The sequence below is a fragment of the Conger conger genome, chromosome 1, assembly GCF_963514075.1.
Source record: "Conger conger chromosome 1, fConCon1.1, whole genome shotgun sequence".
NCBI lineage: Eukaryota > Metazoa > Chordata > Actinopteri > Anguilliformes > Congridae > Conger > Conger conger.
The window spans coordinates 89,851,153-89,873,850 of NC_083760.1; the positions used below are offsets into that span (position 1 = coordinate 89,851,153).

A 22,698-nucleotide genomic window follows, 5' to 3' on the forward strand; every position below is an offset into this window, starting at 1 on the left:
AGGAGATTAGGAACAAGGTTTCTGACTGCGCTGGGTGTGTGCTGTTTGAGGAGATTAGGAACAAGGTTTCTGACTGCGCTGGGTGTGTGCTTTATGTGGATTCACTTTAGACAACACACGTAACTCGCTGCGTTCAGCCAGTGTTTAGGTCTGTGTGCACTGCCCTGCTGTAAAATCCAGCAATGCCAGCTTGGCTGGTCAACCAGCAGAACCGGTCAACCAGCTACCAGCTGTTTTAAAACCTAGCTTGACCTGTTTTTTTTGTTTTTTTCAGCGGGGTACTGTGTAGATTTATAAGCTATTGTGTAGGCCAGTGCATAAGCTACAATAGGCCAGTACTGAGAATTCAAACCTTAACTCTATTTCAGAACAAGCTACACTGCAGAAAAGACAAGAATGAAACTTCTGAGAATTCCAATGCATAAAAACTATAGTCTTCATGAAAATGAAAGTCTGTTAAATGATTGTTATCATAACAGTGACGAGCTGGTGGATCAGATCCATGTCATATTTAACAGAATCAAGATTCAACATGTTGAGTCCTGGTGTATGTGGCAGATATTAGTAAGTAGTTCTGAAACTGAACTGAATTTCTCCGAAAAACATTCTAAAATTGTCTTCTTTTTATTCCCCAAACTGATCTGTACTGACATACCATGTTGTCTGTGTTGCATTGGCTTGAGATTCCTGATTTGTACAGCACTTAATCTCAGTTAAAACACAAGTGTTTGATATTATTTTGGCAGACTGCAATGACCCATGTTGTTTGAACAGGTATAAATATGCAAATGAGCAGGAGGCGGCAGTCAACACTCATTTTGTTACTCACAGTTAAATAAACATAACACACTTTCATCTGCAAAAGCACCCTCTCAGTTCAGATAATCCCCACATTTACTTCAGTAAAACCACATTAAAGTGCAAGGACACAGTGAAATCAAAATTAGATTTACTTAATCCTGTTCATTCTCGATAACCAGAGGAACATATCAAAAAGTACATATTCCCCAAAGATTATACAATGCCACTACTTGTGTGTTGTCCCTCCGAATCTGTTTTCCATCCATTGCCTGGAAAACTATTTTAATTGTGATTTAATGTTGTTGAGTAGATATAGTGTCGTCCCGTTCCAGTCCCCATGTCCTTTCACGCATTCTTACCCCTCCCCATTTGAGGTGGTGGCCTGTAACGTTGTGGTTAAGGTACGTGACTGGGACCCGCAATGTAATGTCAATAACATAGAATCCCCCCCCCTGAAAGATGTGTCTTTTGCTTGCGTATACGTCATATCGCGGAAGCTCGTGTTGTTCTGATGTCCGGGGCACTGTTACTTCAACAGTGTTTTACTTACTGGAGGAAAAAGGCTTCACCTGCTTTTAGAATCCATGCCACAGGCAGGAGGTACTGTCGGAACAGGCAGAGGTTTCCAGCCACGTACGTGATGTGTCTGCCAGTGTGACATCACCACGGCCAAGCCCTGGCATGGTGGCCCCGCCCACTTCTGGGGATTCGTTGAGGACAGAGGAAGTGACATCACTCCGCAGACTCCGAGATCTGAGGAACCGGCGGTGCATATTTTCACTACCTACCTCCCCTTGGGGGCAGCCGTCAATCACCCGGGTTTGGCTATTGTGATTCGCCAACGGCTGCAGTGGTGTTGATGTGAGAGGACGGGGAGCCGGTGGGCGGGGCTTGGAGGGACGGGGCCAAAGCTTGGCCGGTCGCCAGGCAACGACTGACCTTATATTTCGTGTCAGCTGTGAACGAATGCTTGGGTATAAAGTTGCCCTTTTTTAAGATGAATTTATGTTAGAATGTATACAAAACTGTTATGCTGTACTTCTACGACCTATAATATTTTATTGTATATTTGTTTATTATCTTTTTATATTGTAATATATTATGTTATAATAGGCTATTATCTCTAGGTGTGTTTCGGTGTGTGTGTGTACACGTAGACACCGCACTCCCTGGAAATTAAGATAGTTCTTATTGACTGATTTATTGGTTGATATATTGATTGATTGATTGATTGTTTGATTGCTAGATAGATTGGTTGGTTGGTAGGCTGCCTGGTTGGTTGGTTGATTGATAGATTGATTTTGAAACGAAGTTGAGTTAAATTTAGCAGCTACCAGTGTAAACATCACTGCCTGTTTCAAAACAGAGAGAAAAGTAAACACGCGTACCTTAAAGACGCGCTGAAACGGAAGTTAGAACCGCACGATATGGATGCGATGCTTTAAACTTGTGGAAGAACCTATGCACTATGCTTTGGATTAAAAGCGTCTGCCAAATGACTAAAATGTAAAAAAAAAATTAATGACGTATACGGCCTTTCAGGGGGGTTTTCTGGAGGCCGGGGAGTCTGTTTGCCTGAGAATGGGGAGTACAGTCGTAGCCTATGGCTCTGGGGGGAAGAATAACGGAAAATTGACAGACATTTTATCTAAATACACGCCCGCTGGTACACATCATTAAATCTCGTAAAATCTCTCTTTTTCCAGGAAATCTTTCGTGTGAAAATACACAAGTATTGCAATTTTATGATGTTTTTGGAATATATACTTCAAGACATGTGCGTAGGGTTATGAAGAATTTACTAAATTGAGGAAAAAGTTCATTTTGATTTCAGCGTGCCTTCATCAGCAGACTGGCTCTCGTGGGGAGTCATGGATATAAGTGGCCAGAAGGGGGCAGCACACTCACACTCTCAGTGAGGAACACCGCACTCTCGCGCATTCTCAGGTCCGATGACAGTGTCTTATGAATGATTGATGACAGTTGTCTGTTTGGTGAAAGGGACTATGCGCTTTACTTTGTTACCTGGTCCTTTGTCCGGAGCGACACCGGATCACCTTGCAGCTAAAATCCCTCCATTCAGCTGATGATATAACAGTGACAGGCCAGGGGAACAGCCCAGTCCTGATCCAATGTCCAGTCCACAGGGGAAACTTATGGGATGAAGCTGACCACACCTTTAATTCAGACACCTCTGTACGTCTGTTTCCTCTTGCTCCCACTGGTGCAAACACGCCAGACCAGCTTCCCAAACTGGGCAGCATTCATGGGGCCCCGAGATTGGTCCCACTGGGGTGGGAGTGGTTAGGGGGGAGCTGAAGCTGAATCTGGCTGCTGTTGAAAAGCCCCATTGTGCCCCATATTGCCGTCAGTAACCACGGAACACTGGAGCACATCAGCTGCTGCCGTGGTGACTGTGGAACACTGCCACGGTAACTGTGGAACACTGAAACACATGAATAGGCAGTAATTATCAGTCTTTTAGGAACGGGTCAAGATATCTCAGTCGTCCTTTTGGTTATTTTTTTGTGCTCGCATATTTATGTACATGTGCAGATTTAAGTGTTGCATATGAAAGTGTATTTTCCGCAAAGGAACAGCCTCGCGATCGCAGTTCTAAAAACAGTGTTTGTTGCTTTTAGCACTGCACTGCAAGAGTTCTTGTCCCTGATTCACAGAACTCATTTAGACACGAGGAGGGTTGGTTCGCACAGGACGGGAACATCCTGCTTGAATCCGCTCACTGACCTTTTGTATGCAAATGGCTTCCTTGTCTTTACGCGTCAGCATATGTTCAGAATCAGGGCGTCGCCTTGCTTTAGCCACTGCCTTTGTCACACAGCATAATAGAGACCTGTTTGTGTTAAAACACGCTGTATCCATTTCAGTGACCCAGCTGTAGACACCTGGCCCCAGGTGTATCGAGCTCCCTGCACAGGTGTATGGAGTACCGTCCCCAGTATATACACAATAATATCTGTGCAGCTGTTGGGCCCTTAGCCCCGAGCAAGGTGCTTAACCCTGCATTGCTCCTGGGGGGGGGGGTTGTCCCCTGCTTGGTCTAATCAACTGTAAGTAGCGTTGGATAAAATGATCAGCTAAATAGCTTTCACAACTCCTCATGTCCTACTTTTGCTTGGCCCTTTGAAGAGTAGGTTATTTGGAATGTTTTTTTTTTTTTGGAATTTCGTTTTTTTCCCATTCTATGTTCTAGAGCTCCAGTGCTTCTATTCTATGTTGTGCAACCAGCGGGGACTGTGAGGCTGGCATTAGAATGTTGAGTTGAGGACGTTCTGATGGCGGTCAGTATCTGCGGTCCTGCACCTCGAAGGGTTAAGATGCGTTCGCTCGTCCTCCGGACGCGAGCCCATTGATGAATGCGGGCAAACACAGGCCTGTGAGAAAGAGCATGTCTGCTTTGGCTCTCTGCCAGGTTTGGAGGACAAAAAGCTCACTTTAAAGAAGCTTTGAAGAGGCTTTAAAGATGATGAAAGGGTACATTTCCTGGGTGCACTCAATAGAGTTAATGAATTCCCTGGGAATGGCATAGGAAATCAAATAACATACCTTAAGTGGACAGGGTTTTTTGTTGTTGATATAATGGGTTGGGTGGTAGGGTAGCTGAGAAGATAGGGTCTGCACCGTGGTGCAGTGGTTGTTCTCCCTGTGTCTGTGTGCAGTTAGCATGTTCTCCCCATGTCTCTGTGGAGTTAGCATGTTCTCCCCATGTCTGTGTGCAGTTAGCATGTTCTCCCCGTGTCTGTGTGGAGTTAGCATGTTCTCCCTGTGTCTGTGTGCAGATAGCATGTTCTCCCTGTGTCTGTGTGGAGTTAGCATGTTCTCCCCGTGTCTGTGTGGAGTTAGCATGTTCTCCCTGTGTCTGTGTGCAGTTAGCATGTTCTCCCCATGTCTCTGTGGAGTTAGCATGTTCTCCCCATGTCTGTGTGCAGTTAGCATGTTCTCCCCGTGTCTGTGTGGAGTTAGCATGTTCTCCCTGTGTCTGTGTGCAGATAGCATGTTCTCCCTGTGTCTGTGTGGAGTTAGCATGTTCTCCCCGTGTCTGTGTGAAGTTAGCATGTTCTCCCCGTGTCTGTGTGGAGTTAGCATATTCTCCCCGTGTCTGTGTACAGTTTGTATGTTCTCCCCGTGTCTGTGTGGAGTTAGCATGTTCTCCCCGTGTCTGTGTGCAGTTAGCATGTTCTCCCCGTGTCTGTGTGCAGTTAGCATGTTCTCCCTGTGTCTGTGTGGAGTGTGCATGTTCTCCCTGTGTCTGTGTGGAGTCTATATGTTCTCCCCATGTCTGTGTGGAGTTACCATGTTCTCCCCGTGTCTGTGTGGGTTTCCTCCGGGTACTCCGGTTTCCTCCCACACTCCATAGACATGCAGGTGTGTGAGTGAGTGGGGTGTGTGCCCTCTGATGTGGGTATGGTGTATTCCTGCCTCTCACCCAGAGCTAATGGCCTATGGAGCTAATGGATGATAGCTGATGGACGTAAATGGAGAGATTCAGGTACCTTGGCTAGTACTGTACTTTAATTAAAATGTTTGTATACATTGTATATTATATATGCCGCAAATGTGACAGCTATGATGTAATTTAATGGTTTTCATAACTTTTGACTACATTTTGCATTCCACATGTTATGCCGTTTTCCTGTTACATCTTCCGGGCAATATCATTTACATTCCTTATTTTTGTTTTGTTTTTTAGCATAAGCTTACGCACATTTTACAAAATACGCATGATATGCCGCAGTTGGGTCTTCTGTCTGAACCGGAGTCACTTTCGGCCTCACAGTGTTAAAGAAAGGGAAGGTGTGGTCGTTTCTACGCAATGCTTGTTATAAATAAATAATTCAGGTACGTGTGAACCACATGAACGGTGTTGCCCAACATCCTGGGTGCCGTACCTGCGGTGTTCATGGAAGTCAGAGCTCCAGACAGACACTTAACTCCGACTGATACACCTGTGCTCCCGCCTGTGCATCATGGCTGACATTACGGTAGATATTTTAATATTTTCAGGCAAGAATGTTCGGGACCATTTTGGCTCATACAGTTGTATCTTAATAGTCCGCCAAACCGTTATTGTTGTTGTGTACGCGACAGCGTGTGAGACTCTCGAACAGGTCAGCATTTCAACTGTTATTGTGTGTCGCTGCTGGGATTCGGTTCCGCGCGAACTAGTCTCCTTGTTCGAACATGGTTTAACCTTTCCCAGAGAGAACATGGTGAGAGAGTGATTATTGCCGCGGGTTGTCGTATTTCGTATAAGAAAATACGTTTTTATAAAAAAAATATATTGTTTTTATAAATCCCGTTCGAGTCCAATTATTGTGAAACTGCACGTACACAGGAACCTGCTAATTTTCCTAATTGCTTCTTCTTTTTTTCTTCATTTTCCCCCCTTTTTTTGTTGGGGGGTGCGATTGCCTACCTTCGTACTAGGAAGGAATTACTTCATACAGTTTTCAAAAATGCAAATGCTAATTAGTTGGCTTATTATTTAAGCTTTGTGACATACAATGCTTCACGTTGATTTAATCATTCCCTAGCTCAGGCGACACTTTTTTTGGTCTCTGGCACACCGGGATATCTGAATGTGATTCGCCCTTGAAAACCCTTTTGCCGGGCTCCATGTAACGCAAGACGGCCACTACGTCACGACCCCAGGTGCGCCAACCCGATCGTTTTCCCGAGAGGCTGGCTCTCCGGTTTATAGACCGACCTGCGCCCGCCCCGGGCCGTTTATTCTAATGTACCCGTCTGCTTTCAGCCTTCGCCCAGAACATGGCGAGCCTATTTTTTACGCGTATATAAGGAAACCGAAAAGTAATCTGCTCACCTCAGCGGGACCTTTCAAACAACTTTACTGGGAACAAGACGTTTTTAAAGCAACTACACAGCTCAGGAATTCAGAGCGTCTAGTTTCTAATTTCACCAACAGGAGAGTCGTTTGTTGTGAGTTATTTTCGGTTTAAATCTATTAATCTTCGCAATGGTAACGGAGGGACAGGCTGTTTGTAGTTTGGGGGTATTTTAGCAAGTTGTCCCGTTGATTGATTGTTCTGATTTTAGTGCTTGTACGAAATGAGGACGAGCCTTTAAGACATTGTAAATGTAACATTCACTGGAGGATAATGAACAAAGAAGATTTTTTGTTTTTTTGTTAACATCTTCATGTTACAGGAGAAATAATGAATAATAATAATGAATAATCTATTTCAAACATAAATGGACATTATTCTGTTCTGTGTATGGAAAACATTCATGGGAGTAGTGCTTCTTTTATTCTGCAGCTATTTAATTTTCAGGAGTTTTGAAATCTAGTGTGGTTCATTGGTTCATTCTGGGTCGTTTTGAATGTGTATTTGCATTATGCAAAGTTGACAAAGACTCTAAGTTTCTCAGATACGGTGCATTTTTTCAGTTTAACTTTGATATGTTTTTAAAACCCTTACTGCCTGAAACGAGTGCCTCTGAATCATGCTGAATAATCTGTGGTTTCTCTAAACCACATTAAAATCCCTGTGCATGTCCAAGGTGCAACTGCCAAAAGATAATTATCTTTATTTTGTTGCCAAGGAACCGTTTGATTATTTTATTGTGTTCCCTAGAGACGGTATCAGCGCCGTCGGATGGTCCTGATACGCATTAATTAATGTCTTATTTGTTGTTGCCGCAGAATTCGGACGAGAAGCAGAGTGTGTTGGTTCGCATCGGAAGCTTCTTCGCCAAGAGGCGGAAGAGCAGCAGGAGTCACTCCGACAGCAAGGAGGACGGGGGGTCCCCCACCCGCGCACGCGGCCCCGAGTTACCTGACGCGGAGGGCTCCCGCACCCCCACCGGCAGCCCGCGGGAAGCGCGCAGGAACGCCGGGAACGCCGGGAACGCCGGCGCGTCCCTGCCGGAGCTCCGCATCGGCCGGCTCAGGGAGAGCCCCGGCTCCCGGAGCGTGGTCTCGCTCCTGGACGGGGAGGGCATCCCGTTCGCCGACAGCGACAGCAGTGGGCGGAGCAGTGTGAAGGAGGCGGGGTCTCAGGAGGGCGTGGCCGTGGGGGTCGGAGGCAGCGGCGGCGGTGAGCAGCAGGAGGAGGAGGAGGAGGAGGAGGAGAAGAAGAGGAGGAAGAGCGGAGGGGAGGTGAAGTCGCCGGAGGTGGTTTTGGGGGGGGTGTGCCGGAAGCTGCAGGCGTACCTGGAGGAGACGAGTGTCAGCGCCGGGCCGGGGCAGGAGGAGGAGCGGGGGGAGGGGGTCGGACCCGACGGGCAGCCCGCCGTCCGGACCACCGTCAAGCACAACTTCGAGGTGGTCAGCAAGGCGCGGCCGGCCAGCTGGGACCCGGCGGAGACGCGGGACGGGGCGGCGTTCGTCAGGACCACGGCCCTGGAGGGCCAGGCGCAGCGCTCCCAGTCCTGCTCCGACCACACCGAGGCCCCGGTCTGGGTGCGGGCCCCGCACGGGGGGGAGGAGGAGCCCAACTCCGGGGAGGCCACGCCCACCAATGGCTGCCCGACCCCGCCCGCGGGACGTGGCGCGCCGGTGAGGCCCCGCCTGCTGTGGGTGGAGACTCACCTGGGAGGGTCGGAGGAGGGGCCGCCGCCCGTCGCCGCGGAGACCGAGATGGCGGCGCCGTCGTCGCGGGCCGGCGCGGCCGAGCCCCGGCGCAGGAGCACGAAGGTGTCCCAGACCGAGCGCGCCTTCGCCAAAAACCTCAGCCTGAACGCCGAGCCCGCCGCCGAGAGGGGCCCGCTGAGGTCAGAGGTCAAACTGTGAGTGAGACCCGCCCCCTGACCCTAACCCTAACCCTAACCCTAACACTAACCCTAACCCGCCCCCTAACCCTAACCCGCCCCCTAACCCGCCCCCTAACCCTAACCCTAACCCGCCCCCTAACCCTAACCCTAACCCTAACCCTAACCCGCCCCCTAACCCTAACCCCAACCCTAACCCGCCCCCTAACCCTAACCCTAACTCCGCCCGCCCTGCTACTGCCAGCGAGCGCTTTGATCTCCTGCAGAACTGTGTAACATGAGCTCTCTCTCTTTCTCTCTCTTTCTCTTTCTCCCTCTCTCACATAGACACGCACACATACACACACACACACACACACACACCCACATGCCTGCATGCACGCACACACATGCACACACACACACACATGCATACATATACACCCACACCCACATGCCTGCATGCATGCACACACACACACACGCACACGCACACACATGCATACATATACACCCACACACGCACTCTCTCACACACAGACACACACGCACACGCTGGAATATCTTGGCATTGTGATGCTAAATTCCTTGGAACAGCCTAAGGAATCTTTGCCACATAATCATATTTTCCTCCGCTGAATGTAGGGTTTTAGTTTTCTACACAGTCCAGCACACGGGGGCTCATGTTTAGGATGTGGGGAATGCGTGTCTTCAGGGGCTTTTCCACTTTGGGTTAGAGGCTGGTTTTTGTCCTGGGCTGCTGGCTACGCGAGTTCTGTAGGGTTCTCGGGTCAGGGGGGTCTTCCGCGCAGGTAACGACGTGTGATAAAATCCGAGCGGGGTTCAGAATTTTACCATTCTGAACTTTTCCCACTGCCCCTGCTGAGCTTTCTGCCTTCTGGAAAAATCCCTCCCGTTCTCTATGTACCTTCCCTGGGACGACCTGGATCGCTTATGGTTTATTATTATTTTGTATTCACTCCTACAATGTCATTTCTGCACTAACCGCTTGAGAAATGGAGTGTGTGGCATCTTCAGTGGCTGCAGGTAAACAATAGTTAACTTCTTTGTTTTATTTGTTTTATTGCTTGGATTGAAAGGGCTGTTCACAACGTGGCGTGAGTGAGTGAAAAATAATGTTTTGCAGAGGAGAAAGTTACCGTTAGTGTTTACTAATGATAGTGTGTGTTTGTGTGTGTGTGTGTGTGTGTGTGTCTGCACGTGCATGCAAATGTGTGTGTGTGTGCTTGTGTATGTGTGTATGTGTACTTGTGTGCATTAGCGGGCATGCATGTGTGTTTGGGCGTTTAAAAACAAAAATCTTCTGCTTGCAGAAGTAACGTGCTGTGTGGTGAAGTGTGTGTGTGTACTTGTGGAAGCAATAGGCTGTGGTAATGTGTGTGTGTGTGTGTGTGTGTGTGTGCAGGTATGCGGATGTGTGTGTCTGTGTGTGTTTGTGTCCTGTGGTAATGCGTGTGTGTGTGTTTGTGGGTTGTGTGGTAATATATGTGTGCGCGTTTGTGTTTGTTTGTGGACTGTGGCGTAATGTGCGTGTGCATGTGTGTGTGTTTGTGGGCTTTGTGTGTTTCTGTGTGTGTGTGTGTGTGTGTGTGTTTGTTTGTGCTTGTGGGCAGTGAGGTAATGTGAGTGTGTGTGTGTGTTTGAGTTTGAGTTTGTGGGCTGTTTGGTAATGTGGTAATGTGTGTGTGTGTGTGTGTGTGTGTGTGTGTGTGCTTGTTTGAGTTAGTGGGCTGTTTGGTAATGTGGTAATGTGTGTGCGTGTGTGCTTGTTTGAGTTTGTGGGCTGTTTGGTAATGTGTGTGTGTGTGTGTGTGTGTGTGTGTGTGTGTGTTTGAGTTTGTGGGCTGTTTGGTAATGTGGTAATGTGTGTGTGTGTGTGTGTGTGTGTGTGTGTGTGTGTGTGCTTGTTTGAGTTTGTGGGCTGTTTGGTAATGTGGTAATGTGTGTGCGTGTGTGTGTGTGTGTGTGGGTGTGTGTGTGTGCTTGTTTGAGTTTGTGGGCTGTTTGGTAATGTGGCAATGTGTGTGTGTGTGTGTGTGTGTGTGTGTGTGTGTGTGTGTGTGGGTGTGTCCTGTGTACTAATGTGCACGCTTAGATCTGTACAGTGAGTGATCAAGGTCAGCATTTCCGCTGTGTCCCTCCCCTCTGAGCACGGGGGTAAACAGGAGCCATGAAGTTAATATTTGTCCTGAAAATAAAGAAGAAAAAGCCCTCCTCCCCATGACCCAGATCCCAATCGCCTTTCACATCCCGGTCTGACTTTTACCGTCCCCCGTCCCCCGCCACCGGCCCCTCCCCTCCCGCGGCCTGGCTGGCCAGCCCTCTGACGAGCACTTTCTGCCTTGCAGGAAGTTTTTTTTTTAACTCTTCAGTACCCTCGGCCTGACTCTGAGCAAAGCCTGGGAACCAGTAATGGATCATTCACAGAAATGACCCCCGAGGCTCGAGGGATGGCCTTCTCAAAAACATGCCCAAAAAAACCCGAAACCGATCGAGAGCACGCGTCGTTGACGATGCCCTGTTTCTTTTCAGGAATGCAGTCGACTCGTTCCTGTACTGAAGGAATTAATTTACTTAATTTAATTTGTTCTTAGTGGAAGAGATGTGAAGCCCTGATAAATGTAAGCTAGTCAGAATACGGTGGCAGAATGCAGACCTGGGTTTAAATAGTACTTGTTTTGGATTAACATAATTTTCTCTGCGATATTGATCTTGCCGGGTGCATTTGAGCCTGCAAGGCCGACCAGATTGGCGGGGGTTTACGCTTTTGGGATCATTCGATTTGTTCCAATACACCAGGCGGGCTTAGTCAAATGCAGAAAAGTATTTGAATCCAAACACAAATACTGTTCCAACCCAGGTCTGGTAGACTATTCAGACTACTAGACTACTAGATTTTGAACAAAAAGAGGTTTAATAATGAGGGAAATGATCTTCACTCATAGTAATTTTAAATAAATAAAAAGGGTTGTATAAAAAAAAGAAAAAAAAAGAAGAAACTTTTAATGAATGAATCATGATTGTATTGCTTTGTATTTTCTTCTCCTCCTCAAACAGACCGGCGGCCATGAAGAAGGTGGATTTAGAAATAAAGCAGCAGCCACAGCCACCGTCACGGAGCGGCGCGGCGGAGAAGAACGAGGGTCCCCCGAAACCGGCCCGTGCGGCCATAGCAACGGCCGCAGCCACGCCCACCAGCCCCCCGCAGCCTCCACAGCGCCTCCCCAAAGCCGGAGCTGCCGTCCCGAAGCCCAAGGCCCCCGCGGAAAGCCGCGCGGTGAATGGCGGCGCGGAGGAGGCCGGGGCCCGAACGCCCGCGTCCCCGGAGGCGGGGGACAAAGCCGCGGACGCCCTCAAGTCCAAAATCCCCAAGAAGTTCACGGCCGAGGTGAAGCTGAAGCCGCCGGGGGAGACCAAGCAAAAGCCGCCGTCGACGTCCGCCCAGACGGATGGGCTCGCCTCCCAGGTACCCGTGAGGACGGAAAAGGGGCTCGCCGCGAAAGGCCCCGAGCCGGACTCTGCGCCCGCGGTCGACGGGAAAAAGCAGGTGCAGGTGGCCAACGAGAACAGCGCCGCGCCCAGGAGCAAACTGCCCAAAGCGGCGGACGCCGGCCCACCCTCTCCCAGGAAACTCTCCGCGGGGAAGACCAAAACCGCCATTCCGTCGCCCTTGGCCCCGCTGAGCCCGACGAAGACAGCCGACGCCGCGGCTAAGACGCCGGCCTCGGTCTCGCCGACCGTCCCCGCGAAGGATCCGGGGGAAGCAGCGCCGGCGGGAACCCGGCTGCCGCGCCTCTCTCTGCCGCAGCCCGCCAGAGCTGAGGCCGTCGCCACGGACGCGGACGGCAAGCCGCGGAAGCCCGGCGGGAAAGAGTCGCCGGCGAAGGTGCCGAAGGCGCCGGGCGACGGCAGGCTGCCGGCGGCGAGAGACGAGAAGGGCGGCGCCAAACCCGCCAAGGCCGCGACGGAGAGCCCGCCGAAAACCCCGCCGAGGGACGCGGGCGACGCCGGGGCGCAGGGCGGGAGCAAACTGCCCACGCCCAATAACAGGAGCCCCCCGAAACCGAAGCAGAATAAAATCGCGCTGCAAGCGCCGATAAAGAAACAAGGGGGGAAGGATGCTGATGGACCGACCGACAGCGCTGCTCCGGCAGGGGATGCGGCCCGGACTGAGACCCGGAGTACGGCAGCGGAGGGGGAGAGGTCTTTGCCCTCTCCTGGCGGTAAAATGGCAGGTGATAAACCTAGAGTCACACCTGCCCCAGCACCTGCTGAGAAACCTGCGGTCGCACCTAGCCCAACACCTGCCGATAAACCTACAACAACAACTGTCCTAACACCTGCTGATAAACCTACAACAACAACTGTCCCAACACCTGCTGTTAAATCTGCCCCAACACCGGCTGATAAACCTACAACAACAACTGTCCCAACACCTGCTGTTAAATCTGCCCCAACACCGGCTGATAAACCTGCTCCAATATCTGCTGGGAAACCTACAGTCACACCTCCCCCAACACCTGCCTCAACACCTGCCGATAAACCTACAGTCACACCTGCCGATAAACCTGCCCCAAAACCTGCCTCAACACCTACCGATAAACCTACAGTCACACCTGCCCCAACACCTGCTGTTAAATCTGCCCCAACACCTGCCGATAAACCTGCCTCAACACCTCTTGATAAACCTACAGTCACACCTGCCGATACACCTGCAAAACCTGCTCGTAAATCTGCCCCAACACTGATGGTTAAACCTGCAGTTACACCTGCCTCAACACCTCCTGATAAATCTATAGTTACACCCATCCCAAAACCTACAGAGACATCTTCCTCAACACCTGCCGATAAACCTACAGTTACACCTACCCCAAAACCTGCAGTTACACCTGCCTCAACACCTCCTGATATATCTACAGTGACACCTGTCCCAAAACCTGCCAAACTACCAGCTGAGACACCTGTCCCAAAGCCTTCTGATAAGCCTAAAGTCACACCTGTCCCAACACCTGCGGATAAACCTGCGGTCGCACCTGCTCCAACACCTGCTGATAAACCTACAGCAACACCTGCCCCAACACCTGCTGATAAACCTACAGCAACACCTGCCCCAACACCTGCTGAGACATCTGCCCCGAAACCCGCTGATAAACCTGCGGTCGCACCTGCTCCAACACCTGCTGATAAACCTGCCCCAAAACCTGCCTCAACACCTGTTGATAAACCTACAGTCACACCTGCCCCAACACCTGCCGATACACCTGCCCCAAAACCTGCTCGTAAATCTGCCCCAACACTGATGGTTAAACCTGCGGTTACACCTGCCTCAACACCTCCTGATAAATCTAGAGTTACACCCATCCCAAAACATACAGAGACATCTTCCTCAACACCTGCCGATAAACCTACAGTTACACCTACCCCAAAACCTGCAGTTACACCTGCCTCAACACCTCCTGATATATCTACAGTGACACCTGTCCCAAAACCTGCCAAAATACCAGCTGAGACACCTGTCCCAAAGCCTTCTGATAAGCCTAAAGTCACACCTGTCCCAACACCTGCTGATAAACCTTCAGCAACACCTGCCCCAACACCTGCTGAGACATCTGCCCCGAAACCCGCTGATAAACCTGCAGTCGCACCTGAAGCGCATGCTGCAGCTGCCCCAACACCTGCTCAGGCACCTGTCGTCACACCTGTGGAACCTGGTCTGGCCCAGAAGGGTAAAACAGCTTCCGAATCATCTGAGGAGCAGGTCTCGAGCCCGGAGAAGGAGCCTATCCATGCAGAGGGGCCTGTTGAGAATGGCATGGACAGGGAAAGGGAGAGTCTGACTGCTGCTATCGAGCCAGTGGCCGCACCTGAGACCAGAGAGGAAGTACAGGTACCTGTGACTCGTCCTGTCAAGCAGGAAATACTGCCAAGCAAAACTAAACTGTCAGAGCCAGCCCTGCCCACTGCTATACAAGCCCCACCTACAGCTAAATTGGCCCCACCCACTACTACCCAAGCCCTACCTGCTACTATCAAAACCCTACCCACTGCTCCCAATGCCCCACCTATAGCTGCTACCAAAGCCCTGCTTGCAGATACATCAGCCCCACCTACTGCTACTCAAGCCCTGCCCACTGCTCCCAAAGCCCCACCTATAACTACATCAGCCCCACCCACTGCTACTCAAGCCCCGCCCACTGCTCCCAAAGCCCCACCTACAGCTGCACCAGACAGTTCTCTCAGGGCAGTGAAGGCTGAGGATCAGGCAGGTAAGCAGCCAGATCTTGCCTCCAAGGTGGCTCTGCCCACAGAGGAGCCGGCTCTGAATGGGCTCACTGCCCTGCCCATGACGCCTCCCCTCCCCAAAGGGGGCCGTGTCTCCACAGGCCTGGAGGAAGAGAAGGACAGCTCGCCTGGCAAACGGAGTGAAGCGAAGGACAGACGGGCAGCTCCAGTCACCGCCGGACTGACTATGCCACAGCAGCCAACTTCGACCTTAAAGGGGAATTCTGAGACTGGTGCCATAAACAGGAGTCCGACATCATTTGCCGACCCGGTTAAAAGTCCTGAAAAGAAACTGGTGCTAGAGGTTCCGACCAGTCCAGAGCAGCACCTGCTGAACAAACTCCTTAGTCCCACAAGCCCTAACGAGACGCACGAAGGACCTTCCAGTTGGCTGGATGTGGACCAGAGGTTCAAGAGGAAGCCCAGTGGTGGCACCGGTGCCCGTGGCCGGGGGGACAGGAAGCTGGTCTCCTCGATCAGCGAGGATGAGACCGAGGAACCTTCCCCTGAGTTTCAGGACTTCATCAAGAATGTCAAGTACATGGGCGTCCCCTTCCAACTGCCCATGAAGAAGCAGGGGCAAGGGCACCCAAAGCCATCCTTTGGCCTGGCCCCGATCAAAGAGGACTACTGTGAGAAGACCTTCGACCCCACCAAGTTCGAGTTCGGCCGGCGCAAGAAGACCCGGCCCAAGGACCTCTCGCCGGCTATGATGCTCAAGCAGAAGAGCGCGGAGGCCAGGAGCAAGGTCCAGGGCCAGCGGACCGGGACTGAGAAGAGCATGCTGTTCAAAGCACTGCAGTCCACCGGCCTGGGTCTCTCCGAGAGAGAGGATGAAGAGGAGGATGAGTTGGAAGACACAGAGGAAGAAGAGGGGGAAATGGAGGAAAGGGAGATTGTTTCGGACCGTTTGGGGAGGAGTTCGGTGTTCTCCAGCCTCTTGGATTTCTCGAGGACGTCCCGGAAGCCGAACCAAGAGTCGGCAGCTTCTCCGGCCAAAGCGCAAGAGCCGCCTCCAGCACCCCCACTACTGCCTCCCCCAGGCAAGCTGGCCTCACCGTCCCCAACACCTCGCCCCGTCCCGTCACAGGCAGCTGGGACCCTGCCGGGCACGGCGGAGCAGGGAATGGTGTTTGACTCTGCCCCCGCCCTTGCCGAGGACACGCCGCCAGTGCCTTCCTTTGCCGCTGTGAAGTTCCCGGGTTTTCTGGAGAAGCTACTATCCCCGGAGGAGGGGAAAGAGAGGAATTCGGCACCCGACCAGCAGGACCCGGGTGTGGTGGGGTCCCCGACCCCCGGCCTGGACCACGGTGGCCCGGTTGCCAGCTCACAGCCACTGTCACCATGCTCCCCTCGGGTGGCTCCCCCTCTGCCCATCCCCCCGGCAATGTACCCCAAGGTAAGCTGACATCTTGCCATGTATTTCTAAAAGGTGCAATGGGTAAACCATTGTAAATCCCTTCCTATCATTGAAAAAGGCTCATGTTGTCTCACCCTCTGCCTGTGTTTATAGTCCTTAAATTCGGGGTTTCAAAATATGCAGTTGACGGGCCGGCACTCTGTACCGAAACATTGTATAGCTGTACAATAATTCAAGCTCATTGGTTGGGAATCGGTTTTAATTGCCACAGCCAATGGCATTTCAATTTAAGCGTTTTCGCAGAGAAGGGGGTGGGATAAATAGTGTTGTGGTTTGAAGGGGTTTGTTGCTGCAATTCCTCTCTTGACCGTTAGAAGTAGGAAATTACAGGGTTACCCCTGGCCTAAATCAGGGATCTTTTAAGCTCATCCATGTGAAGAACTCGAGAATCTAGCCTGACAGTGACCTTGACAAGCTGTCATTGTGTTTGGTTGTTTTTAGTGTATCGGATATTCCACGAATATCTAGCAGGGCTGATCACCTGAAAGTATCAGGGCATTGAGATGACTCATGGTTGTTTTTTCTTTTGTTTGTTTAGCTAGGCAGTAAACTTGGTTTGAAAAGGCAAAGCAGATCATCACTGCATCTCCCTCCCCCTTCCTCTACCCCTCTCTGTCTACCTCCCTCCCTCCCTCACTCTCCTCCCCTCTCTCTCTCTCTCTCTCTCTCTGTCTCTCCCTCTACATTTCTCTCCCCACCCCCCATCTCATCCTCGCTCCCTCTCTCTGTGTTTAACAGGGCCGGGCAGGCCTAGTCAGGACAGGGCACTGTTTTAACTGAACTCATGTCGGCTCACTGTCACCGCTCCATTGGTGAAAAAAGAGCGTGACTCACCCATAACAATGGCAGGAATTTTAGAGCCCGGGGCGGGGGGGGGGGGGGGGGCTGTTCTGCTGACTGCTGCCCAAAGAGGAGAGCCTAGTCCTGGCCTCCCTCCAGAGAGCCCTGATACAGAGCCCCGGCACTCCAGAGTCACCACACATCACTCAGGTTTTACAGCCAGGGGAAAAAAAAAGACATAAAGACGCATTAAATACACAGAAGCTTTGAACTCCCCGATGTGCGGCCTCGCCCAGTTCTAGCCGATCAGACAGATATGGCGCAAGTCAAGGCAAGGATGGTGAGTGGGCAGACGGAGGGAGGGAAAGATAAATCCCTGAAAAATGTGCGGACACGTTCGACTCAAGCACAACGCCCTCTCTCTATAGCTCGCTTGCCAACTGCATTTGTGTAATAAGGTCTGAGAGAAATTATAGCGCCGGTAAATGTGTTCTAATATGTGCATGGCGGGCACAGTGGTTGGTGCTAATGCCTGGCGAGAAAGGGGGTTCCTGGTTCTAGTGCCGTTCACCACGTGGAGGGTGCATGTCCTCCCCATGATTGTGTGGGTTTCCTCTGGGTACTTCGGTTTCCTCCCACAATCCAAGGACACATAGGCCAAGGCCTACAGGTGAAAATTTGCCTTCTAGGCTAACCCTGGCGTATTTAATGTGCAGTGACCTTGTCACGAGCCTTGTCTGTATCGGTGTTGCTGTGATAACTCAAGCGGGCGTCATTTCTCAGTGTAAATCCACAGATAAGAACTTGGACCCGCTAAGCGAATGTAACCGTGAGCGTTCTGAACTGGTCGTCAGAGTTGGTGCCTCAGCACAATGCGCGAAACATTCCCGCACTGCTGTTTTTTTTGGCCCGAGACTGAGATGGTTTTCCGAAATCCGCTGGCAGCACTTGAAAGCGGAGCCCCAATAATCCTGGGAATTTCCATGAATTTGGTCTTTTTTTCTTCTTTTTTTTTTTTCTTTTTCTTTTGTGGGTTTTTGACCGATCCTGTTAAATTGAGCTTTTCTGTTTGGGAAAACCCTGTTGGCTAATGTTTGTCAGAATGGCTGAAAAGTTGTTGACTCAAGTTTCGCACCTTTGCACTTCTCTTAGCTCCATACTTCCTCCACCGGAGTGCTACTGTGCTGTGATTCCTGACTCAAACCTCATTTCCTCACTTCCTGTACATATATTTTAATGGCTTAGGCAGTGGCAGGAGTATTAACTAGGCCTAGGCTGTGTTACTCCACCAATGACAGAGCATGTTAGTAACACGGAATGTGATTGGTGGACACATTCTGGATTTACCTGTGGCCATTGCCCGAAGGTATAGGCCAAAGGTATCGGAGGTGGAAAGTCCAGGGGTCAGAAAGTAAAAGTCCTGCCATGCATTTCTTCCACCCATGAATTGTTCTGGCAGAATTCACCAATTGGTTATACCTCCTGGCTGAAGAACTGTGCTAATTAGCTACTCTAGGTGATTAGAACAAAATACTGGCTTTTACTTTCTGAACCTGGATTTTCCACCATTGGAAGGTATCTACCAATCCCCCTTCTGTTTGCTGTTACCAACAGCCGATTGGTGGAGCACCTCTCTCTCTGTATTACTGGGTTTCTCCTGGGTATACCTTCCATTGGAGAGTTTATCTTTCTTGGCACTGCTGTGTTTTTCTTCATGCTCAGGAGTTTTTTCACCTTAAGAGCTCACTTCTTCACGGATTCCAATTCTAGTTTTTGCACAATTTTCCTTCCTGTTTCCTCTGTAAAGTGTCATTGTGACAGTGTCTGTTACAAAAGTAATAAACAAATAAAACTGAATGTAGCTGAACTACAGTCCCTGTGTGGCAGGATTTAACGCATCGTCCTTTGCTTTTATTCCCCTCTGCAGGTACCGGATGTGAAGGGGTTCCACAAACGGCCAGGGAAGGTGAGCTAGTGGGACAGGGATGGTGAATAGACTTTAAAAGGCTCTGCAGTTCTGACCCTAATTTTTTACGACTGGCACAACTTCATATTTATCACAAGCTGTGGTTTCTCCACGTCCTGCACCTGGGACTCCCCCCTGGGGGTCCCCTACACCCCAATAGTGGGAGGTTCAGGTAACAGTGTGTGAGTGTCTCAACTGTTAGTGTGCGAGAGTGTCAGTGTGTGACCTCTCCCCTCTCCCTCTCTCTTCCTCCTCTTCTCTCTATCTCTCTTCCTCCCCGTCTCTCCCCCCCCTCTCTCCCACTCTCTCTCCCTCTCTTCCCTCCCTCCCTCTCTCTCCCTCCTCCTCTCTCCTCTCATCTCCCCCCTCTCTCTCTCCCTCTCTTCTTCCCCCTCTCTCTCTCTCTCCCTCCCTCCTCTCCCCCCTCTCTCCCTCTCTTCTTCCCCCTCTCTCTCTCTCTCTCTCCCTCCTCTCCCTCTCTCTCCCTCCCTCCTCTCCCCCCTCTCTCCCTCTCTTCTTCCCCCTCTCTCTCTCTCTCTCCCTCCTCTCCCTCTCTCTCCCTCCCTCCTCTCCCCCCTCTCTCCCTCTCTTCTTCCCCCCCTCTCTCTCTCTCTCCCTCCCTCCTCTCCCTCTCCCTCCCTTCCTCCCCCTCTCCCCCCCTCTCTCCCTCTCTTCTTCCCCCTCTCTCTCTCTCCCTCCCTCCTCTCCCCCCTCTCTCCCTCTCTTCTTCCCCCTCTCTCTCTCTCTCTCTCTCTCCCTCCTCTCCCTCTCTCTCCCTTCCTCCCTGCAGTTGGTCATCTATAAGCAGGCCCAGTTCAAGGGGACCGCTGTGGAGATATTCCGGGACCTGGAGGACACGAGCCGGTGGAAGCTGCCGCCTGTGCTCTCAGTCAGGGTGGTGAGGGGCTGGTGAGTCCTGCCCGCTGCCCCTCTAATCAACCGATTTAATCCCCACCAATCAACCGATTAAACAAGCCAATCGGTCAATTTAACCAGTCAATCAATCAGTCAACCAATCAACCGATTACGTAACCAAATTAAGCAATCGATTAGTCAGTCAATCAGTCAACCAATCAACCGAATACATAAGTTAACTGAGCAATCAGTTAGTCAGCCAACCAACCAGTTAAAGAAGCTAATCAGTCAATTAACAGCTCAATAAATCAGTCAGCCAATCGACCAATTAATCAAACTGGTGAGTGGCCAGGTGTCCACGGCAGGTGGGACCCCACTGATCACGTCTATGGTTTAATCCATTGACCTTGTGACCTCTCTCTCTCTCAAGATTAATTGTTTATAGGAAACAATGAAAGCACAGTTGAGTCTGAGATCCCCTGGTCTAACCCATGCTCTGCCGTGCTTGGTACCCCCTAGCTGGATCCTGTATGAGGAGCCAGGATTCAAAGGTCGCACAGTCGCCCTAGAGGAGGGGTCCATGGAGCTGGGGAACATTTGGGGGGATAAAATATTTCCGGATGAACAGGGTCAGCCAGCCTCCCCACCCCCCGTAGTCATCGGATCTGTGCGCCTCGCTGTCAGGGTGAGTCTCTCTCTCTCTCTCTCTCTCTCTCTCTCTCTCTCTCTCTCTCTCTCTCTCTCTCTCACACACACACACACACTGCCTCTCTATCTGTCCGTCTGTCTCTTTCACATACTCTCTCTCAGACACACACTGCCTCTCTCTCTGTCTCTGTCTCTCTCAATCTCTCTCTGTCTCTTTCTCTCTGCCTCACTCTCATTGTCTACTTCTCTGCCACTCTATCTACTTTTCGCTCTCTCTCTCTCTCGCTCTCTCTCCCTCGCTCTCTCTGTATTTAACCACACAACTGGTTTCCAGGCTCAGTATGTTTTCTTCTCTGACGCTGCGATGTCCTGGTGCGCTTGGCTCACTGCCGTGATGTGATTGGCTCACCCCTGTGCTCTGATTGGCTGTTTCCAGGACTACAGTGTGCCGCAAATCGATTTGTTCACGGAGCCGCAGGGTCTGGGTCGAAGGTCATCGTACTGCGACGACACTGCCGACATCTGCTCCTTCGGAATCCCTCCCAGCACTGCCTCAGTCAAAGTGCATTCTGGGACGTAAGTACCTGTCCACAGTTTAACAGCTTACTTATACATTCTCTCTCTCTCACACACACAAACACACATGCACTCCTAAACACACGCATAGTCTCTCTCTCTCTCTCTCTCTCTCACACACACACACACACACACATGCATGCACGCATACACGCAAACATGCACTCCTAAACACACGCATATTCTCTCTCTCTCTCTCTCACACACACAAACACACATGCACTCCTAAACACACGCATATTCTCTCTCTCTCTCTCTCTCTCTCACACACACAAACACACATGCACTCCTAAACACACGCATATTCTCTCTCTCTCTCTCTCTCTCTCACACACACAAACACACATGCACTCCTAAACACACGCATATTCTCTCTCTCTCTCTCTCTCACACACACACACAAAACACACATGCACTCCTAAACACACGCATATTCTCTCTCTCTCTCTCACACACACAAACACACATGCACTCCTAAACACATGCATATTCTCTCTCTCTCTCTCTCTCTCATACACACAAACACACATGCACTCCTAAACACACGCATATTCTCTCTCTCTCTCTCTCTCTCACGCTCACACACACACACACACATGCATGCACACATACACGCAAACATGCACTCATGTCTCAGCCCAAACTCACAGGCATGTACCCATGCAAACACATACTCGCTCTCTCTCTCTCACACACACACACACACATACACACACACACACACACACACACACACACACACACACACACACACACACATACTCGCTCTCTCTCTCTCACACACACACATACACACACACACACACACACACACATACACACACACACACACACACACACACACACACACACACACACACACACACACACACAGAACACTCTGAAAGCAGGTCCATATGTGGTTGCTAACAGAGGGAGGTCATCGCCAACATGAACATTAACTCATCGTGACATTTTAAGCGCTACCCACCTACCCAGATCTCGTCTGTGGCAGGAGGTACCAGCGGTGAAGGTCAAAAGGCAAATACGATCCTCTTAATCTACCCGCTTCAGGACCAGGTGGCTGACGTTTCTCAGTCCTGAGGTTTTATTAATTATTTATACAGGACGTTGATTGTACTCTTCAAGGGTTCTGATTATCTGTGTTTACACGAGGACTCGGAACTGTACTGTCCTCTCAGGTCCACGTTTGCACCTGTTCCTGTGTTTGATTTGCACTTTGTTGCGCGTCGCTCTGGATAAGAGGGTCTGCTAAATGCCACGTAATGTAATGTAATGTGTGTGGCGGGGTCTTCAGTGTGTGTGAAGCTAGTGACCTCCGCTGGGAATATTACATTACATTACATTAATGGCATTTGGCAGACGCTCTTATCCAGAGCGACGTACAGTTGATTAGACTAAGCAGGAGACAATCCTCCCCTGGAGCAATGCAGGGTTAAGGGCCTTGCTCAAGGGCTGTGCGGACCTTATTGTGGCTACACCGGGATTAGAACCACCGACCTTGCGTGTCCCAGTCATTTACCTTAACCACTACGCTACAGGCCGCCCAGTGTAGGTGGATCACTATGGGTTGCCATGCTAAAGCACATTTGAGCTTTAATGGTGCTGTAGATACGCT

General features: G+C 50.6%; 1 protein-coding gene across 1 annotated transcript in view; it reads left to right on the plus strand.

Annotated features, from left to right (window-relative positions):
• The window catches only part of LOC133142108 (beta/gamma crystallin domain-containing protein 1-like), an 83,470-nt gene that overhangs the window by 31,669 nt on the left and 29,103 nt on the right, over positions 1 to 22,698 (plus strand). The window contains 7 exon segments of the mRNA XM_061263135.1: positions 7,487 to 7,861; positions 7,985 to 8,556; positions 11,611 to 16,234; positions 18,963 to 19,001; positions 19,792 to 19,910; positions 20,376 to 20,541; positions 20,941 to 21,080. Of these exon segments, the coding sequence (XP_061119119.1) occupies positions 7,487 to 7,861; positions 7,985 to 8,556; positions 11,611 to 16,234; positions 18,963 to 19,001; positions 19,792 to 19,910; positions 20,376 to 20,541; positions 20,941 to 21,080 (6,035 nt within the window).